At 44.6% G+C, this 19,290-nt stretch overlaps 1 protein-coding gene across 7 annotated transcripts in view; it reads right to left on the bottom strand.

Annotated features, from left to right (window-relative positions):
- nav3 (neuron navigator 3) overlaps positions 1–19,290 on the bottom strand; it is a 272,816-nt gene that overhangs the window by 120,338 nt on the left and 133,188 nt on the right. For all 7 annotated transcript variants that reach the window (XM_061029865.1, XM_061029866.1, XM_061029867.1 and 4 more), the window contains one exon: positions 9,365–9,473. In XM_061029865.1, coding sequence (XP_060885848.1) covers positions 9,365–9,473 — 109 coding nt within the window. The remainder of the gene's footprint in view (positions 1–9,364; positions 9,474–19,290) is intronic.

Raw genomic sequence — 19,290 nt, 5'->3', positions numbered from 1 at the left:
ATTTAAGGTAAAATACATGATTAAAGGTAGAGTCAGTAGCATTGCTGTTCAAACTGGGCCCCTCCTCCTGGGCTCATTGCCCCCACAACCACACCCTCACTGCAGGATGAAGTGTGCACGTTTACTGCTTGTACCTACAAAGCAAGCTACCACACGCTAGCACAAGCTAACCACCTGTCTGTCCAACAGAAAGCAGACCAACTCTGCGCCTGTGGGTAAAAGATAACACAAGGTTCACACTTATTTGGAACAAGCTACACTTAGCATTTCGCCTCACAATGATTATATTTTCTCTACTTTGTGGCTACGTCCGAGTCCATCACATTCACCTGTTTAAATAGCACCCAATCGCTGACTTGTATTCACTCCTATGCCCTGTCATCGGCTGGGGGAAACACACCAGCTCCCCAATCAGAAATGTCTGAGTCAACCAAAACAAAACATCAAAATCAGGGCAGAGGACGGGGGTCTCTCTGCAGGCATGTCACCTCCACACATATATGGAGGAGCCTAAGTGATGATAGGGCGGTAAGCACTTTTGTATAAGTCTTTATTTGTTAGGAATACTGACTCTATCTTTAAGGAAGGTATGCAACAAACATACAGCACTGTTCTCCTGTGCAGGCTCCAACGATCCCCTCTCGCCCCTGTAATGCATCCCTAATACCTCCCTACATCACGCCTTCACACATTCATATTGAAGGCAAAATGTCAAAGGGCTTAATACGGCTCCTTGAAACAGCAGTCTGAAGAGGGCTTACGTGTTCTTCAATCTTTCAACTTGAGAAAATAACACACACAACTAGCCAATCAATCACAGTTTTGATATATCCCATTGCTACTAGAGCGATTTAGGAAGAGGCGTCCCCGCCGGAGGCTTATGCCACACGGGGGGGGTTTGAGGACCCCCTGGTTTAAGAGTCGTCCCAGAGTTTTTCACAGCATTTTCATATTCCAGCTTTGTTTTAGAGCCTTGAAATCCAATTTCAACACTTGGTAACTCAGCATCTCTCAACATCTGAAGGCAAAGACTACGAGTATTTTCCACATCAGGCGTGCCACTGCCTTGTTAGTGTGCATGTGTATCTGTAGTGTGTTTGTGTGGGTGTAAGGCTGCCATTGGTCTTGACAGATGTTAAACTCTCTGCTACTATGAGAGCAATTTGGGGCAATTGCTCCACACCATCACAGCGCCCGACTTCAATCTGGACTCCGGTGAAAGGGTCCCCGCCCCGCTGCCTAGACAACCATCTTTGACACACCAACACACACACACACACACACACACACACACACACACACACACACACACACACACACACACACACACTCTCTAGTCAGGAAAGCCAAGTCACTTTCCATCTTCCATCATAGACTGAAAACTCATCTTGTCAAAGAGTGCCTCGTATTACCTTCCTGCAGCTGAATCATGTCACTTCTGCACTCGGTCTCTCACAGGAACATTGTCAGGGATTGAAAAGTGTCTCGTGGCTTTGACCCAGCGTTACTGCTCAGCGTTTGTTATCGTGGATGTGTAGGAATTTTCTCTTACTGTAGCGGGTTGCATTCATTGCAAATTGAAGTGTCAGCTAAATGCACATTAAAAAAAAAGAAAATAACATGCCTGCTTCAAAGAGGACCCATGGCTATCTCCTCAGTTTCAAAGCAATGAATAATTTAGCTCGCCCCGCTCTGTCTGTTTTCCGAATGTAAACACAAAATCAACAAACCCGACCGGCTGACGCTATTATGTTCAAAATGTCATCTGGCGGTTAGCTGAATCCCCGCAGGGCTAGACAAGAGATCCCTCAGGCCCAAACAGACGGGGAGACAAGAGCGGAGAAGACTTCCCTTTTGTGTCTGTGGTGCCAGGTTTGTCCTTGAAGATCACAGCATTTCTTCACACATGGAGCTGTTGCTTTTCCCCGTCAAATGTCAATCAATACCGTTTTTTCATTGTCCGGGGAGAAAAAATGTGGACGGACGTTAAATGTATTTTGTGAATCACATACAGGTTGTCTGAGGAGGCCCCAGCACATCTGGATCTCTGAGGAGTGATGATGGGCACAAGTTAAGCTGTTATGATGGCTGCTGCATTGCAGTGGCAATGTTCAAGTTCAATAAAAATCTCAAACTGAAGCTCAGCCACAAAAACACTCTTTCAATGGAGTCTGTAATTTCAGGTATGACTAGCTTCCAGTTTTACTCAACATGTTCAGAATGCATTTTATTAGGCAAATGGAACCAACCAAAGAAAGAAAGAAAACTAATGATGGAGAGAGCTGATATAAGCTAGCTACACAACCACTACAATAGAATATGTTATGCAAATTAGCGTTGAGCTTGGCCTTAGACTGTGTGAGAAAAACAAGGCAACACACATGAATGTAGAGTTTTCTTGTAGTTGAACTCGTTTACAGTTTTTCTGGTGTGTTCCTGGGGTGGTTTATGTGTTGAGCTGGCTTCATGTATGGGTGTGATTATAACGCAGATGTCTAAAACATCTGTCTTCAATATTTTTCTTCAGAAGCTGACAAATGGATACGATGGCAAACGCACACGTTGCTCACACTGCTAACAGCATCCCAGTAACAGATGTCCCACAAAGGAAACATAACATTCTGAAATGAAACACTTCCAATTAACGTGTACACCATGGCAAATCTGTTCTTTGTTCTGTGCAAAGTATATACAATAAAGAAGTGGAAGTAGCTTCTAGATCTAATGTAGGTAAAGAGGAAGTGCCTTTAATGTGCATACTTTGAATGACAAACAGAGGGGGAGTCAAAAAGAAGTCTGGTTGTGCTTGAGTCGATTTGAATATGCACCTACTTCCTTTTCCTAAAAATTAATCCCATTTAGTTAAAAACAGACTATTCAAAAGGCAGTAACGCTCGGGGCTGAGGACTTTGTGATAGAGAAGTCGTCCACCATGAAAACATCTCAACCAGGCTCAATACTGATGGAGAAAATGGGAGGGGTCAAAAATACCAAACCTGAAGCTTCAAGACAAAAGTCTGCATGGTTTTGGAGATGTGTTAAAGTCCACATCATAGAATGTATAAAACATGGATGCAGTCTCAGTAGCGTCACCAATTGGTTTCTGAAGCAGAAGTTTTGAAGCCGCCATATTGGAAATGCTGTCTCAACCTAATTTTTAGTCGATCTAGCAACAGGATAAGAAGTGGAGCTGAGGCGGGACTTAAACCTCCTGACATGCAAACCAACTCTGCATGCACTTCATTTAGCAAGTGAATGTTTTTTTTTTGTTCAAGGCTTTAAACATGTTTATTTCTGCTGTACAATGTACAACACCACTTATGGTGATCCCATGGCTTTTGGAGGCAGCCTCAAGTGGACACTCAAAGAACTGCAGTTTTGTTCAGTCATTTTTAAACACCAGAGGTTGCTGCTTGAGTCTACACTCACTTTCTTTAATGGAAGTTTGATGTGTTTAAGCTGGGAATAGAAGACAAGATATTCTGTTGATGTAGGGTTTGTCTTGCTTTTGCTTTCTATTTCCTGTTCCATGACAATGAATAGACCTACTAAATACTCTGATCCTGGAATGTTTTAATTCATGGTGTCATGTAAATCCATGCAGGCTGGGATTATAAATGTATGTATGACACAATGCTCAAATAAAAACTTCAAACTTCCTGTAGACAGTCTATGGTGCTGTGTGAAAGGAAGGGAGCACAAAGGGGAATGGGTTAGATAGTAATCTTACAACGAAAAATGTTGAGGGCCGGGAAAATGTTGAGAAAAATATGATGGCAATACATCTTAAATGATTAAATTTGATGACTCACTGATCACAACTCCTACTCTATTTGAAAAAGAACGGACACTAGACACACCTTCACAAATTTGCTTTTCGACCGACTCGGCTAAGATTCATGACAATCTTATTCTGTCTGTGAACTGGCATGGCTGATGGCTGATTTTAAATAAAACATTTGACATTTAGCCGGCTCCTGCTCTGGGTGTGAACGGCCAGTCTGCATGGACAGGGTTTGAACAAGAGAAGAGAAAGACAGAGCGATGAATATGACAGTCATGCCTGCTCGGGTGTAACGGTGATTAATTACTAAAAGGGGGCCTGAAAGCCTCCATGGTGATTATAGTTATTTCTTATCCAGAAGAGAGATAAGGACAGTGTGAACGGGCTTTTTGTCACGGACAGAATTGGTATGCATGCTCTGAGTCGGTCCTTACATTTAGATTACAAACATGTCGGACTCCCCACTTTCCATTTCATCTAACGGTTGAAAACTGTGCTGTCACCAATACACTGGGGCTGCTGCCATCTCAGACCAATGCTCACTGCTCCAAATCACACACACACACACACACACACACACACAAACACACAAACACACAAACACACACGCAGACACACCCTCTATGATGCTAATGTGGAGATATGATGATGCATTTTGTACGCTTTTCATGCTGACTTGTCCTTGTGCGTGTGATGCATGTGAATGAGACCACCTCACACCCAGACCCCCCGTGGGTTCAGTTGGATTAAATGTGGTGGTAAGACAATGGTGCTGTATTGATCGTGCCTGGCTGAGACTCCTCTGGGGAAAAAAAAAAGAAGTAGAAAACAAACACACATACACACACACACACACGGCCGGCCATCTGTCATGGCTGTCGGCAGCCTGGCCACCATCTTCCTCAGCAAATGGGGCAAAACACACAAAATAATAGACTGAGAGAGAAGCAGGGAGACGAGCGGAGGAGCCATTGCCCGGGGAGCTGAAGTAAACCAATGCTTATCATTTTGTCTTCGCCTGGGCCGCAGTCTCCACACTGCTAGATTTGGCCGTGCTGCACATGGCTCACAGATGGGACGCTCTCTTAAAGATGCTAGTTGTCCATCAACTGCAGAATGTCATTACATGTGTGCCAGCCGGTGAGGAAAGGTGACGCCTGGTTTTTAATTAAATCCAGGAAATGTGCAGGAGAAGACGGTATGGTAATACAGGGAACATCATTAATAGTTGGGGACGTTATCTCCCTGTTGGATCAGTGTGATAAACTGAGTGAGTCAGAGATATCAGAATCAGAGCTGCTGTTATTTTCCAAGGACAACGGACGCACAAGGAAAGGCACTTGCATAATTGGAGCTGAGACATTAAACTGTGATAACAAAGGATTTTCTTTTGTGTTTTTTTTTGTGGATATTTTCAGTGTTCTGTTCGTGACATGTGTGGGTCTTCTTCAACGTGTGTGTCTTTTGTTTCGAGCGGTGACACATTTGGAGGAGGTTTGTCATGTCTCAGCTTCAGACTCGCCACACATTACGTAAGTGTGAGAGCAGCCTTTGAGAGGAGGTGGATGTACAGTAAGGCTGCAGCTCTCAGATGAGATGATAACGTTTCAGTTGCTCTGCTGATTTTTTTACAAGAAAATGTAACATTCCATCTTTTCATATTTTCAGCGATGCTCGTACATTAGTTTACATTTACATCGTTTTCTTTTGTAAAGTCAAAGAGAAACCACAAGGACACAATTGACCAAATTTGAGGTATTTAAATCTGATCAAATACAAAGGGGTCACATGTAGTGACAAACCCACAGAGAGTCATCTCACTAGAGTTGTTGTCACATATGCACTACTGAACATTTCTAGCAAGATAAAGAGAACAGAGAAAGAAACGCCTGCCACCAAACTTATTGTTCACTATTCTCCCTCAGAGCCTGAAGTTTTCTGTGTCAGAGAGGGAGGGGAGGGGTCTCAGGAGGGATGCCGTATTTTCTATACCGCTTTTTCCCATTAGGGTCGTGTGGGGCTGGAGCCGATCACAGCTGCAATTGGGCGAGAGCTGGACTGGTCACCAGCCAATCACAGGGCTGACATATAGTGACACACAACCAGCCACACTCATATTCACACCTATGGACAGTTTTGAGTCACCAATTAACCTAACAAGCCAAAGTACCAGGAGAGAACATGCAAACTCCAAACAGAGAGGCTCCTGTCCGACGGGGATTCAAACCAGGAACCTCCTCGCTGTGTGAGGCGACAGCGCTAACCACTGCAACACCGTGCAGACCCTGATCAGGAGGGATGTCATGATGTAAAAAAGACCCCTGCTGTTGTACTGTTTACAGGATATCCAAGTTTACAGGCAAAGCAAACTGTGATGCTCTGAAAGTTTTTGCTTCATTACTACCTGTGATTGGATGTAATCCACAGTATCAACTAAAAGGCAAAGGAGGACATACTGGTGAACAGAAAAGAGCAGGAAACAGCTTCATTACGTGCATGATGATCCCACCCGTCCCTCACTGGTCACGTGGTATGTAACGTCATCGCCATACACTGTTTGTCCGCTGTGATTTTTCCTGAATATCACCGGCTGTGTTCAAACATTGGCTAAACCCAACATCATGCACAGTCTTTACCAGAGGGCCCGCAGGAAAAACTCAGAGTGAAAAATGTCTCTGTTTGCGTCACACACGCAGCTCACCCTGAAAATGTTGGAGCATGGTCAGGAGTTTTGTGCATGGGTGAAAACACCCAGTAGTGTTTATCAGATGTACACTGTGTGTTTAAAAGTACTTGTAATTATAAGTTTCACTACATTTTGTGTTCTGGTAGTTTCACTACATTCTTATTTGCTAAGTGATTCATGTTGTACAATATATCATTTGCAATTTTCTTCTGTTGCTGTAGCTTCTCAATAAAACTCGACCTCTGCGTGCAGGTGTTGGTTAAGCTCAGCCCAAGGAAGAATCTCCACTGCAATAAATATGCAAATGAACAAGTGTGCACTTTTTGCAAATGGGAGGCATTTAACTGGATTGTGTAAAACCTTTCTATACTTTTGGATCATATTTTTATTGTCAAATTCCTATCTTAATGCAAACTGAACTTCTGTGTCCTAAACTAGATTTCTCCTCCCTACATGTTACACAACTTGTTTCATAGCGTAGTAATTAGTAACCTGCAAAGCTGTGGGTTTTCGAAGTTGCTTCCTGAAAACTGTCACTCCTTCAGCATGTTGAGTCATCAGCCAAAAGAGCTCTAAAAAGCAAATGAAACACAGCCAGAAACAGTGAGCGACGCCTTGGGAAACATGGTTGAGCATTTAGCAGAGTCACATTTCCCTGCAAAGCTACTGTAGTGAAAAATCTAACTGATTTCTGAAAGGAAGAGAATAGTGTCACAAGTTACACTTAAGAAGTATGCCAACACTTCTCTCTCTGCTCTGTGTTCATCAGACTGTCAACACATTTCCAGATCAGATCGATAAGAGGATACTACTGTATGTCAGGAAAGTTTGAACAGCTTGTTTGACACGTTTCAAGACACAGCACAGCAGATTTAAGGTAAACTGGCTGAAAGTAATTAAGACAGCTTAATGTGCCTGACTTACTAAAGTGACTCAAAAAGCCAAGAACAGCAATTTAACTTTCCTCACATTATTAAGATCTGAAATATGTGACTGTAGGAGAAGTCCTTCAATCAGGCGTAGGTGTCTTAAAATAACCATGGCAGCTGAATCAGATCTCTCTGCATTTGATTTGGTTTCTAAAGGAGCTCGTGGTTGAAGCTGCTTGATGCCTGCAGGGAGCCAGGTGGTGGCGGCGGTGGTGAGGGTGGTGGGTGGTGGAGGGGGGGTGAATCTTTGAAGCTGACCAGACCCAACAAACAGAAACACTCACATTCTGAGCCAGTAAAAAGTTTAAATAATTAAGTAAACCACCAAAGAAGCAGATGGCGTTTGTTTCCCCTCTGGGCTGTGAGTTATTAATGATCCTGTTTGAGGTGTTCTATCACACTTTTGTCTCCCGTTAGATAATAGCGGCTGAAAATCAGGGCGGCGCACAATGTTTCACTTCAACCGTGAAACTTTTAAAATTTAAACAATTGTGAGAAAAAAAAAAACATTCTGATTTGTTGAGCTCATCGTAGACTCCTGACTGCATAAATAAAAAAGCTGCAGCAGAAGTAAGACGACAACAGGCAGGCTGTTCAAACAAAGACGTAGTGACAGTAGACTGTGTTTCAGGAGGGTATCACAGGGGCTGCTTAATGTTGCATGTGCTGTAGCTATGATACTTTATAGACCTGCACGATGTGAGAGAAATATGGGTCGTTCCCTCAGTCATCATTTTCAGCTTCGCTCTGATGCTGTGAAGTGTGATGAATACACAGATATTAACAAGCGCACATTAGATAAAGCTCACAGTTATATGTCTGTCTGCTGTTCTTTATGTTTCACACATCACCTGTGTTTGCATCATGCTTCACCTGAATCCAAAATAAATCCAAACACTGATTGGCACCAGTTCATCCGAGCATAGCTGAAAGCTAATGTGAGCTTCATCTGACGGCATCAAAAAGGTGTGAAAGCACAAAATACCACGGCCTCCATATCCCGATGAAATCATGAGTAAAAGAGCCGCTCTGATACATTAGAAAGATAACGCCTGCCGGGTTGATGGACTGAATCCAGGATGACTTGTTGAGCAGGGATACATGGAGGGGAACACTGTACCTACATTTCTGTATCATCAAGTTGTGGTCCATTTCACCAACATATTGTCTTTTCTAAATCCCTCTATAACGTCCTTTAACTGGTTATGAAGAAAAATCTATTCAATACAGATGCATTCAATTACTGGAAAGCAAACCATGATAAGGATTCTTAATGTTCGGTCACTGCAGTCATTAGGTTGGTCTCAGATACAGCGGTTCACAGACTCAAGACCAGAAGAGTCTGTGTGTTAACATTATCCTTGGCACAGTTTGGTACTGTAGTGACGGAGAGTTAGCCAGTTAAAACGAGTTTATGCATGTACAATGTATGATACAGGTACCCATTCAGGAAAATCTTTAACTTTTTTGAAGCCGAAATGTTTTCATGAAAATTTTCAACATTTTTGAAGCCGAAATCTGTAATGGGTCACTAAGGTATTAAATCAATATTACACATCAGGTGGTGACAGGATCTTAGTTAGTAGTGACCTGGGTTGGGAATCAGAGGGATGCTGGTTCAAGCCCGGGTACAGGCCGTAGTATGATATTCTTTATGTTTCTTGGAGTGATGCCAGTTCACCTTGCAGGCTCTGCAGAGCTGCTTTGAGGAGGGCAACTAAGTGAAGCCCCCTCACTCTGACACCTCTCCATTAGTGCATGACCACAGGATGCTGTTTGTGTCTGTGTCCCTGGCCTTTGTGTGTGTAGCATGTTGAGTAACAGAGTGAACACACGCATTCAAGGCATGAGACATCATACTTTCCCCACACAGGGGACTCCAAAAATGAAAACCAATAATTACATTTCATGAAGCAGCTTGAAATGAAAGCAGACCAGAGTGGCTGTACCATCCTGTGTGCCTACCTGTGGCTGATCTGTGTCCCCCGCAGACTGGACATGGTGTCTTCCAGGTTCTGCCGCAGGTCGGCGATGTTCTTCACCGTCCTCATGCGTCTCGTCTCCGGATCCTCTCCTGCAGACACACATTTCATATATGACTCACTGATGTGTTAGGACCCTCATCTCACTCTCACATGCACACAGTGATCACCCATACCTACAAAGGACTCCACAGGCAACAGCATAAAATATGAGACATGATGAAGACATATCTGACATAAATATTGTAGGCTGTCAGGAAACGTCTCAGTAGGGAAACAAAATGATGGTCGATCACTCTGACAGGCTGCACGGGTGCAATATCCCAAAACCTCAAGTTGACTATTGGGGAAGCTGTACAATGACTCAGCCTGTCAGGTTTGCACCACATGCACTTCTCTTAGTCTGAGGAAGTGGATACATCATTTTTACTCAGTACTGACATTTTCCCCTTCGGGCCCGTGAAGAAATGCCGTGCCATGACATCGCTCACTGCGTCAGTTAGTTGGGGACACAGTCGTTGCCTGTGAAAGCAAAACTCTGTCAGAGCTCCTGAGCGTCTCCGTCAGGCCCCGTTGGAAATCTCTGCCACTTCAGTCCAGTGTCTTCATACGACAGGATTACAAATCTGAAAGTGCATCATATGCTTCCTGTTCTTCTTCTCTGTGCCTTGTTTATGCATGAAGCAGTTTATCTCATTCAGGCGTTTTGTGAAAGAGTGCTGCTAATAAGCTCAGGGTGGGCAACGTTTCATGACTGCGAGCGCGCACCAAAGAATCTGCCTGTCTGCAACCAATTAAGCCTCTCTTTTAGCTCATCAAGCTAGCCTATATCCGCAGGCGGGTACCACAGAACGGGTAATTAACAAGTGGCATGAGACGTAGAATGGATGCGGGTCACATTGATTTCCAGCTTAAAGAAGAAGAGTGTCTCATGGAGGAGATGAATGAGCCAGCAGATCTCTTATGATGCAGCGTTTTAGGTGAGAGAGAATGTAACCGGTTAGTGTGCTCTGAGCAGACCTATCAACAGCAGGTTTTTATGATGATACAGTGAGTGGGGCGAATGGGAGCAGTAGTAGGTTGGAGGTTTGGAAAAGCCCCAAAGCGACTCCTGTGGCACAGCTCAGTGCCCTGAGCAGAAAAGTGGTTAGTTGAGGTGTTTATGTGCAGGAAAATGAAGCACGTCGGTGATGGAAATAGGCAAGAAAAGCTGAGCCAGTTTTCCCTGGATAACTACAGGAATCAATTTCCCGAGTTAACCCCACGGCTTAAAGATAAACTCTCTAGTAAAAATGCATACAGCGCATACATTTTATTCAAAATAAAAATCCAGCCACAGTGTGCAAAATTGTAGTCCGGATTATGTCTAGGCATTCGAACAGTCCCTGTCTTTTTACAAGACATTGTGGGGGAAAAAAATGATGTAATTTGAACAGACTAACACAACACATGCCATATGTAGCTCCTCGTGCACACTGACAGCAATCTTCCTGTTTTGGTGTCTGCTGTGTAACAATGCACATTGTTAGAGTCACTTTGCTCACAGGGCATGACGAATGTGGAGAAAATTGCCCCGGTGACGCTGACATTGAACATATTTCAGTCTTCTTCTCGACAAAGAATCTCTTTTTTTTTTCCTCCACGCTGTGATTGTTGGAGCTTCAGCTGCCTCGGTCACGTCTCTCCTGTAGAATGATGACGTTTAATGCTTGAACCAGCAAGTCTCAGAAACACAGGAACAACTGTGCCGTCCTGAGAGCATTGTCTAAACGCCGCACAAATACGTTTGCAACATTTTGGTACACCTGCAACACCTTCCTACAGCAGTGACATATTTACATATTGCACGGCCCCTTGGCACATCCTTCATTAACTGTGGTACACATTGTCTTAATGATAATATTGGAGACTTAAAGGCTTTCAAGAAAAATCCAAACACTACAATGTCTGCATTCAAAAATCTCCTCAAAATAAAGTCAAGACTTGACCTCTATTATACTGCATCCTGACCTCTGAGGATAAAAGAGCACGCTGGTATAATTGAGGTCATGTTTTGTCTTTTCAGAGCAAACAGACTGCAGGTTGTGTGAGGTTAAAGAGCTGCCAAACGTTCTTAACCTCTAACCTCATATCAGGTGTCTTATCTCTGGTCAGTAATTAGAAATCTTTGAGGCACGTATGATCGGGTTTGAAAACCTTACAAAGAGGGGAGAATGCTCAATCCGATGCACTGAAGCTCCTGAATTTATTCCTGTCAGGCTGGAGAACATCTGAAATAGCAGTGAGACGTTCATGAGAGACGAGAACTCTCTCTTTGAAGCGCAGAATGGCATGCCATAGTCATTTCATGTTCGGGTTGCAGCTTTTGTAGGGTTTTTCCTTCTCTGCAATTCTTCCCCTTTCTCATGTCTTCCCTGCTCCTCAACCCAGCAGGGCCCCGTCTGGAAAGATCCAATTACATCCCCATTACACGTTGTCATGAGGAGATCTGGCCCTGGAGTCTCCATCATGTACGGACACTTCATGCAACATTGAGAAGCAGCCCGAGGCGTGTGTGTGCATTTATGCTTTTCTTTTTTTTTTGTATGTGTGTGTGAGTGTGTAAGCGATCCGCTGCACAGGAGATCCAGTTTTCAACAGACACACTCACATGCGTTCACAAGACTAACTAATATTCATTCTAAACACACATTACCTATGTGCAATTTAGCAGCTCAGCCACCCATAGCGCGGATTAAACTGGAGTAGCGGGCGTGTGCAGCTAAATCCTTAGCACCTAATATCCTTACGTAGAGGCTGCCTCGTCACACATTCTCCCTTCCAACGTGTCGTCAACTCGTCGACAGCTCGGTCAGTGTTTTAGGCTTTCGTAAAAAGCGTAAAAACAACGACGCGGAAGAACCGGACGAAGCAACAGAGTCCGCTAAATGGCACTATCATTTGACTATTTGCCTTTAAATCAATGCTATGTGTAATTCAATGGAATGAAAACATCCACAAAAGAGAGGAGAACAACATACTGGAGAACAGAAAACATAATGCAGCCGTTTAATTACGTGCATAGAGATCGTAGCGGCCGCGTGTATACAGTCTATGCACCTTGCAGCAGTAACAAGATATAAACGTTCACTCCCCCCTCCCATTGGCTCGAGGTGAATTCTCCAGAGGATAGCCTGTGGATGTGGATATCTCACTCGGACTAGCATGTAAAAACAAATGATCGGGGTCTGGCAGGAGAAAGTTGGGGTGAAGTCCGAGGGGAAAAATGTGGCTGCACATACAGCTCCTCCGGGATATATCCTGAGCTTGATCTCTGCAAGTGTGAATGTCCTAATTCTGGCAATAACACATTTCACAAATAGCTAGTTAGCATTTTAAAATGAAGTATTCTTAGAAGTCTTCCAAATAAACCTCTCTGACATTTACAGTTCTGGATGTCCGACAGTAAATAAGCACGTATGTTGCTCAATGGTCTCAAACTCAGTAATTTTTCAGTAACTGCTTGCTGCAGATGTTATCCTCACAGTCTATGGATCCTGCAGTCTTACATGTACTTCAGGATCAGCGTTGCTATACACGCCATCCTCGAGTAGCCTCCACACACACACACACACTGATGTGTGATAACAGAATATCAAGTGAAACATTTCGGGACATGGGTGATGATATTTCAACGTCTTTAACGTACTAATGATGAATATTGATGAAGGAGCAGAAGAAGAAGTGGATGGGAAGTAAGAGGAGCAGATTCAAGTTGTTTGTCACATAAACAAAAATACGTAAGAGAATATAAAAATTTATATTTAGACGAAATTAAAATGAAAATTTGACCAAACCTACGTAGGTAACCTCCCTTACACCTCCACCGCCCAGGTATAGGCTTAGCGTCACTCAAACGTGGTAAGAAGTGATACTTTGTCCACCGGGAGAGCAGAAATCAACACAAACCAAAAGTTCCTCACATGAGTTTGAAACATTTTTATGTTATTCACCTAGCGTTAGGTCATTGTTTATCTTTAGTGTGTAAGTTACTTAACTTATGTTTGATATGTTACTCTTAATAGAAGTATTTTTTTGATTAAAAACAAAAATGGCTTTTGGTGTTACATCGGTATCAAACTCCTGAGAGCATCCACCTCCCCAAACAGACTGTTCTCTCCACACCACATAACCTGACTCCAACAGCTTATTACAAACAATCAAATGATGCGCAGTAATGATGCTATAGAGGGGTACCTACAGCTTCTTGCTCTGAAATGTCCCCGTCATTTGAGATGAGCTGGGTGTGAACACTGGCTGCTTATTCATGTTTGTGTTTCCACTTCAGTGTCCAACATTACAGAGAGGTGAGAAACCACAAAGCATTCATTTGGATTCAAGCTGCTATCCAGCTCTTGGCCCCGGTGAGGCTGTGAAGCAGCCAAACAGAGAGCAGGTCGGAGGGAACGGGGTGGGCGGGGTTTGGGAGAGGGCAGGGAGGGAACACACACACACACATACACACACACACACACACACACACACACACACACACACACACACACACACACACACACACACACACACACACACACACACACACACACACACACACTTACAGGGTGTAGAACAAATGCAGCTACAGATAAAGTTGACACAACATTATGCAAATGACTGCCATTTGGGACTGAGGGGTTTGTACACACACCCCTAAACACACACACACACACACACACACACACACACACACGTCTCTCTCCTCTCTTTTTCAATGATGCATTTTAGTTGGTACTGATCCCCCCCCTCGCTCAAACTGAGGAAACATCCATGTCATCTACTCACAATTCACACACATGCACAACAACACAAACACATTGAAATAACCATTACCTCTCTCTCTCTCTCTCTCTCTCTCTCTCTCTCTCTCTCTCTCACACACGCGCACACAAATCAGAGTCTTAATGAAGCAGTGGCTGTGGCTCATGAGCCTCTCGCTCTGGCAGCTCTTATACACAAGCAGAAAGATGAGTCCACATGCGAGTTTTACGGCCCTCTTTCTAAATGTGTTTCCTAACAGGCGTTGTGGCACATTTGAAAGCTTGTTAATACATCTCAAAGACAACCGCTCCCCCGAGGCTACAAACACAAAAGGAGCCAAGACAGCAGCCGGAAACGTTGAAGAACAACTTTGAGAGGATGACAGAGACCTTTACAAAATGTAAATTGTTTCCTGAGGATCTAGAAAGATCACTGAAACACATACGCATACAGCAAAAGCACCTGTATGCGCACACACACACACACACACACACACACACACACACACACACACACACACACACACACACACACACACACACAGTGAAAGGTGTAATAATAAGGTATTGATCACGCTGGCTGTGTGACTCAGACAGAGAGGGAGGTGTAAGTAATAAAAGCTTTTTTCCTTGGACGAGGTGTTTGCTTTTCCATCATCCACTGGAGGTATTTCTCCTCTGTGCTGCATCACGCCTCAACCTGCTTAAAGGAAAACCAGCAAATAATCTGCTCACTGCTGCGCTCTGCATCTTACTTTGCTTTGTCTGCAGAGTCACAATGATCGTCTCTATTTCTTACAAAAAGATCTATTTTATCAACTGAACCTCCCCATCTCCTTTTACATGCACATCAAAGGTTTGAACATTGGGTGTTCATAGTTCAAGCTGGATGTAAACAGAGCTTCTGTCGAGGTATGTGTGGGTTTATGTTCACTGATAATGCTTTGCACACAGCGGAGCGCCTCATTTGTAGGCTGTGACAGTTTGCAGATGCAAGTCACAAAAATGATGTGTACGTGAAAGAAGACTTCAGCAGTTTGTCACACATGCACCACTGAAAATGTTTAAATACATTTAGGCAGGCTGACCCTGACATATTTTCTAGTTGCTTGTATACACATGCACCTCACACACACCTTCCCTGTAGGGAAAGGAAAGGGGCTGGGTGGGTCTCATTTGGGAGGACATGTCGAAAAATGGCTGATGTGGAAATGGAGGACAAAGCAACCTGACTATGATGACGTTTTTAAATAATTTATATTATTGTGAAGTACTTTATAGTTCAATTTATTCAAGGTATGAACAAAAAGCGGAGAAGAAAAAAACTGGCCGACAGAAAACAGTTTCAAGCCGTTTCAATACATGCACGGAGATCACATTGGTCATGCCCCGAGTCGCAGGATATAAGCCTCATCACCCCCTCCCACTGGCTTTCGGTGAGTTCTCACCCTAACCTCATGCAGGAAAGACTCTGGGTAAAGCGTGATTACAAATTTGTCCTTTTGCGTTCACACATGCAGCTCATCCCAAAAATTTCCGGATCTTTTTAAGGAGTTTGTGCACATGTGAACCGGGCTATTCTTACCTTCCTGTGTTCAGGAATTCAAACTACTGCTACCAGTGCAAAGCTTCTAGGTGCATCTATAACACCTGTTGTAAATGTGACTGTGTGTGTGTGTTGCACAAAGAAGGGTGAACGCTTTTACAGCCTCGTCAAACACATCTCGTCTAAATAAGGATCTTTTTAAAAATCCTAAAATGTTACAAGTGTGAGAATAATGGTGAGGATTAAAACAAGCCTGTAGGTTTTTTTTTTTCTTCACTGACAGTTCTTGGTTCGGCTCACTTTTAATACCGACCATGAGTTAGTCATTTTCCATTTCCATAAGTTCTTTTATACACAGTTACCAATTTGTGTTGTTGTCACATTAATCCTTCCCTGCTGCAGGAAGGTAATCCCCAGGATGTCTATAGGCTGCAGTGGAACTCCACATTCATGCCCATGTTCCCCAAACTTTACTGTGACTGTGTCGACTTACGTGGGCGGGGCTGTGTGTGCAGCGCCTGCTCCAGGTCGCCCAGCATGGTGAGGATCACCTCTTTATCCAGCTGAGCTGTTCCCTCACGAGGACCTCCCCCTGAGACCTCCTCCTCTGCCCAGTATCCTCCATCCTTCTCCTTCGCTCCCATCTTCCCTACACCCATTCCTGCCACCGGCTCCTCGTCTGAATGTTCACTGCTGACCTCTTCGTCCGCTCGGACCTCCTCCCTGGACCTCCTGGCCGGGTCCGCCCGAGGGTGGCCGCCGTACGACGCCCGTTGGGGTCTCCCGCTCGCCCCCTTGCATCGCCAAGGCACCGGTATGAGGGAGTGCTCTGATTTTGAGAGCACCTTAGTGAGGGAGAGCGATAAGGATCGAGCCCTGGTGCCCCGCGCGCCTCCGCCCCTCGCGGCCGCCTCCTTCCTCGGGCTCCCCTGCAGGCTGCCTCCTGCCCTCTGCGGTGACGACGAGTAGGGCGAGGAGTTTGGACGCTGCGAGAGACGAGGTGGCGGGTCGTCGAGCTCGAAGGAGTACACCCGCTGCTCCCCGTCGCTGAGCAGGGTCAGGTTGGTGAGAGAGCGCTGCTTGATCCGCAGGTTGAGGTTGTCGGGGAGAGGCTGCGGAGGCCGTCGAGCCGGGCTGCCCCCCTGGTACACCGAGAACTCTGCTCCTCGCTTCATCCCTGCTCCCCTTACCTTTTTTTTTTTTTTTGCCTCTTGTGGCTCAGAGAGTGAGACTATGCATCTACCTGTGTGCAGCTCTCTGACTCACATCTTGGCTGCGCTGACAGCGTGAGAGAGCAGATGAAGGGAAGGAGGAAGTGAAGAACGGAGGATGTTGTGTCCCCCACGTTTCCAGGCGACCGGACCGAGGTCCAGGTTTTTGGAGAGCTGAAGTGCAGGGTGTAGAGCAAGGAGAGAAAACCTCTCCCTCTCAGGCATGTAGGTAGAATCCAGATCCATCCTCGATCCAGCCCATACTCCTGGTCAGACGCTCAGCGACGCACAAACCTTCATTTCCTCCACTCCTTCCCCTGTCCTCATGCTGTCTCTCTGTCTTCTCGGCTCCCCTTTTCTCTGCTTCTTCCACAGTCAGGGGCGTGGATGAACGAGTCGCTCCATCTCCTCTCCCCTCACTAAACACGTACTCTGGGCTTTTCTGCGCTCACACTCTCGCTTTATCTTTCTCCCTATTAAATGACAGTCTCTTTCATTCACTCTTATCTCTCTCTCTCCCTGCACCTTCTGTCCCTCCTTTAATTACCGCCTTACTGCCACACTCCTCCCGTCTCCCCCTCTGACTCTCTTGACGGTCTCTCGCTCCTCGCAGCGGAGTGGTGGTGAAACCGGCAAACGGAGCTCACACAGCTCTCCGTCTGCTTGATCTTTCCAGCATGCAGCCTGCAGCACTCCCTCTCTCTCTTTCTCTCCCTCCCTCTCTCTCTCTTCTGTGTTTATCACCCTCTCTCCTAATCCCTCTCATTCTCTCACTTTCTCTTCACTTCCCTCCTCTTTCCTGCTCTTATCTTCCCTCCCTCACACTATCCTTCCCCCTGTCTCTCCCTCTCCCCCCCCCCACAGTGTGACAGTGAGTTGTTTGGACAGTGCACCTGTAAGCTTGCAGCCCCCCCCCCCCCCAACCCTCCCTCTGCACCACGCCGACCGTCCGACTTAATTAAATGCTACCTTGAGGAGCTAAAGCGGCGAGCCCACAGCTTATCACGGATCAACAAAGAGAACACAGAACCAACATATCCCCATCAATCAGCGCTGCCTTTATTAGCTCTGTCACGATCAGTCACGGCTGTCTCACGGAACAGTTTCCAATCTTGGTTACCAAATTGCAATCAAGGTTTATCCTAATCATGTGTTCCCACTGTGAGCCAATCATCTGCATCTGCAGCTAGCTGGCTCATCACAAGTTTTTGCGTTTAAATTCATTATAAATTAACCCTCTGAGGTCTGCAACAAAATCCATCTGTGCTGAGTATCTTCAAATGTTTCAAATCACTGAAATATGTACTGCCCATATTCATGTACACTGTGCATTAGCTAATGGGAATTAGAATTGATATATTGAACGGTGGCTGGTGGAACATGTAGAACTTAGTTTGTTAGCTTGGTGCTAACACATAAATGGAAATTCCCAATAATGATGCTAACAGAACTAGCATCGCAATCTCAGTTATTTTAACTCAAGAAACAATCCATTTCATACGCGTTAATGTTCACCACAGTAGATCGTTTCTTAAGAGATCCCAAGGGGATTAGCCCTACTAACTCATTTATACCAGCAGTCTCTGTATATATAATACAGTAGGATTTTTCACCCCTTGTTTTTGTTTGGATATTGTCCCTCTTTGGTTAAGCCTGTATTAGTGAAGCTGGCTCTTTATGTGTTACTTGTGGGATACATCCACTTAAACTTCCTTCTCAGAGATTCCTTTATGACCATCTATAGAAAAAGAAAGATGTACAATAACCATGAAATGTGTAACAACAGAAAAGGCAAGTGTTTGAAATGGCCTCCAAACAAAGGGAACGGTCGGTGCTGCAGTCTAACTTTATCCGTCAAATGACGGGCTTCAGAAAAGCCGCGAGCACAGCAGAAAGGTTTGGAATGTCACTGACAGCCGGACAAACCAAACCCGTAATCACACGCTGTTGTTTTTCTACTCCGGGCTTTGAACCTGACGTCTTGGTTTTCATTGAGTTTGCCGTTGACCTGTTCTATTGTTTTAATAACAAGGATGATTATGATCCATATTTAGATATCAACCACTCGAATCAAGTACAACTTTCTGATTAAACAGAACATTTAGAATAACCTGTAGCATTAATTCAGAACCTCAAACAAGCCACACAACCTTTACTTTAGATATTACAGATGTATGTCAGGGTCAAAAAAGGTCATTGGATAACGAAGCAGTGAAACTGAAGTCTTCATTTCTGACCATTTGAAACAAAGGAATCCTTCAGTGCCAGCTGTTTGTGTTTGATGATGTGTTCCTTGATTGAACCTCTCAATTTCAGTTTGTGGTGAGAAACTCCTTTAAACTGGTCAAACGTCCCT

This window comes from Labrus mixtus, chromosome 22 (assembly GCF_963584025.1).
Source record: "Labrus mixtus chromosome 22, fLabMix1.1, whole genome shotgun sequence".
Classification (NCBI taxonomy): domain Eukaryota; kingdom Metazoa; phylum Chordata; class Actinopteri; order Labriformes; family Labridae; genus Labrus; species Labrus mixtus.
This window is presented reverse-complemented; position numbering and strand designations above follow the sequence as displayed.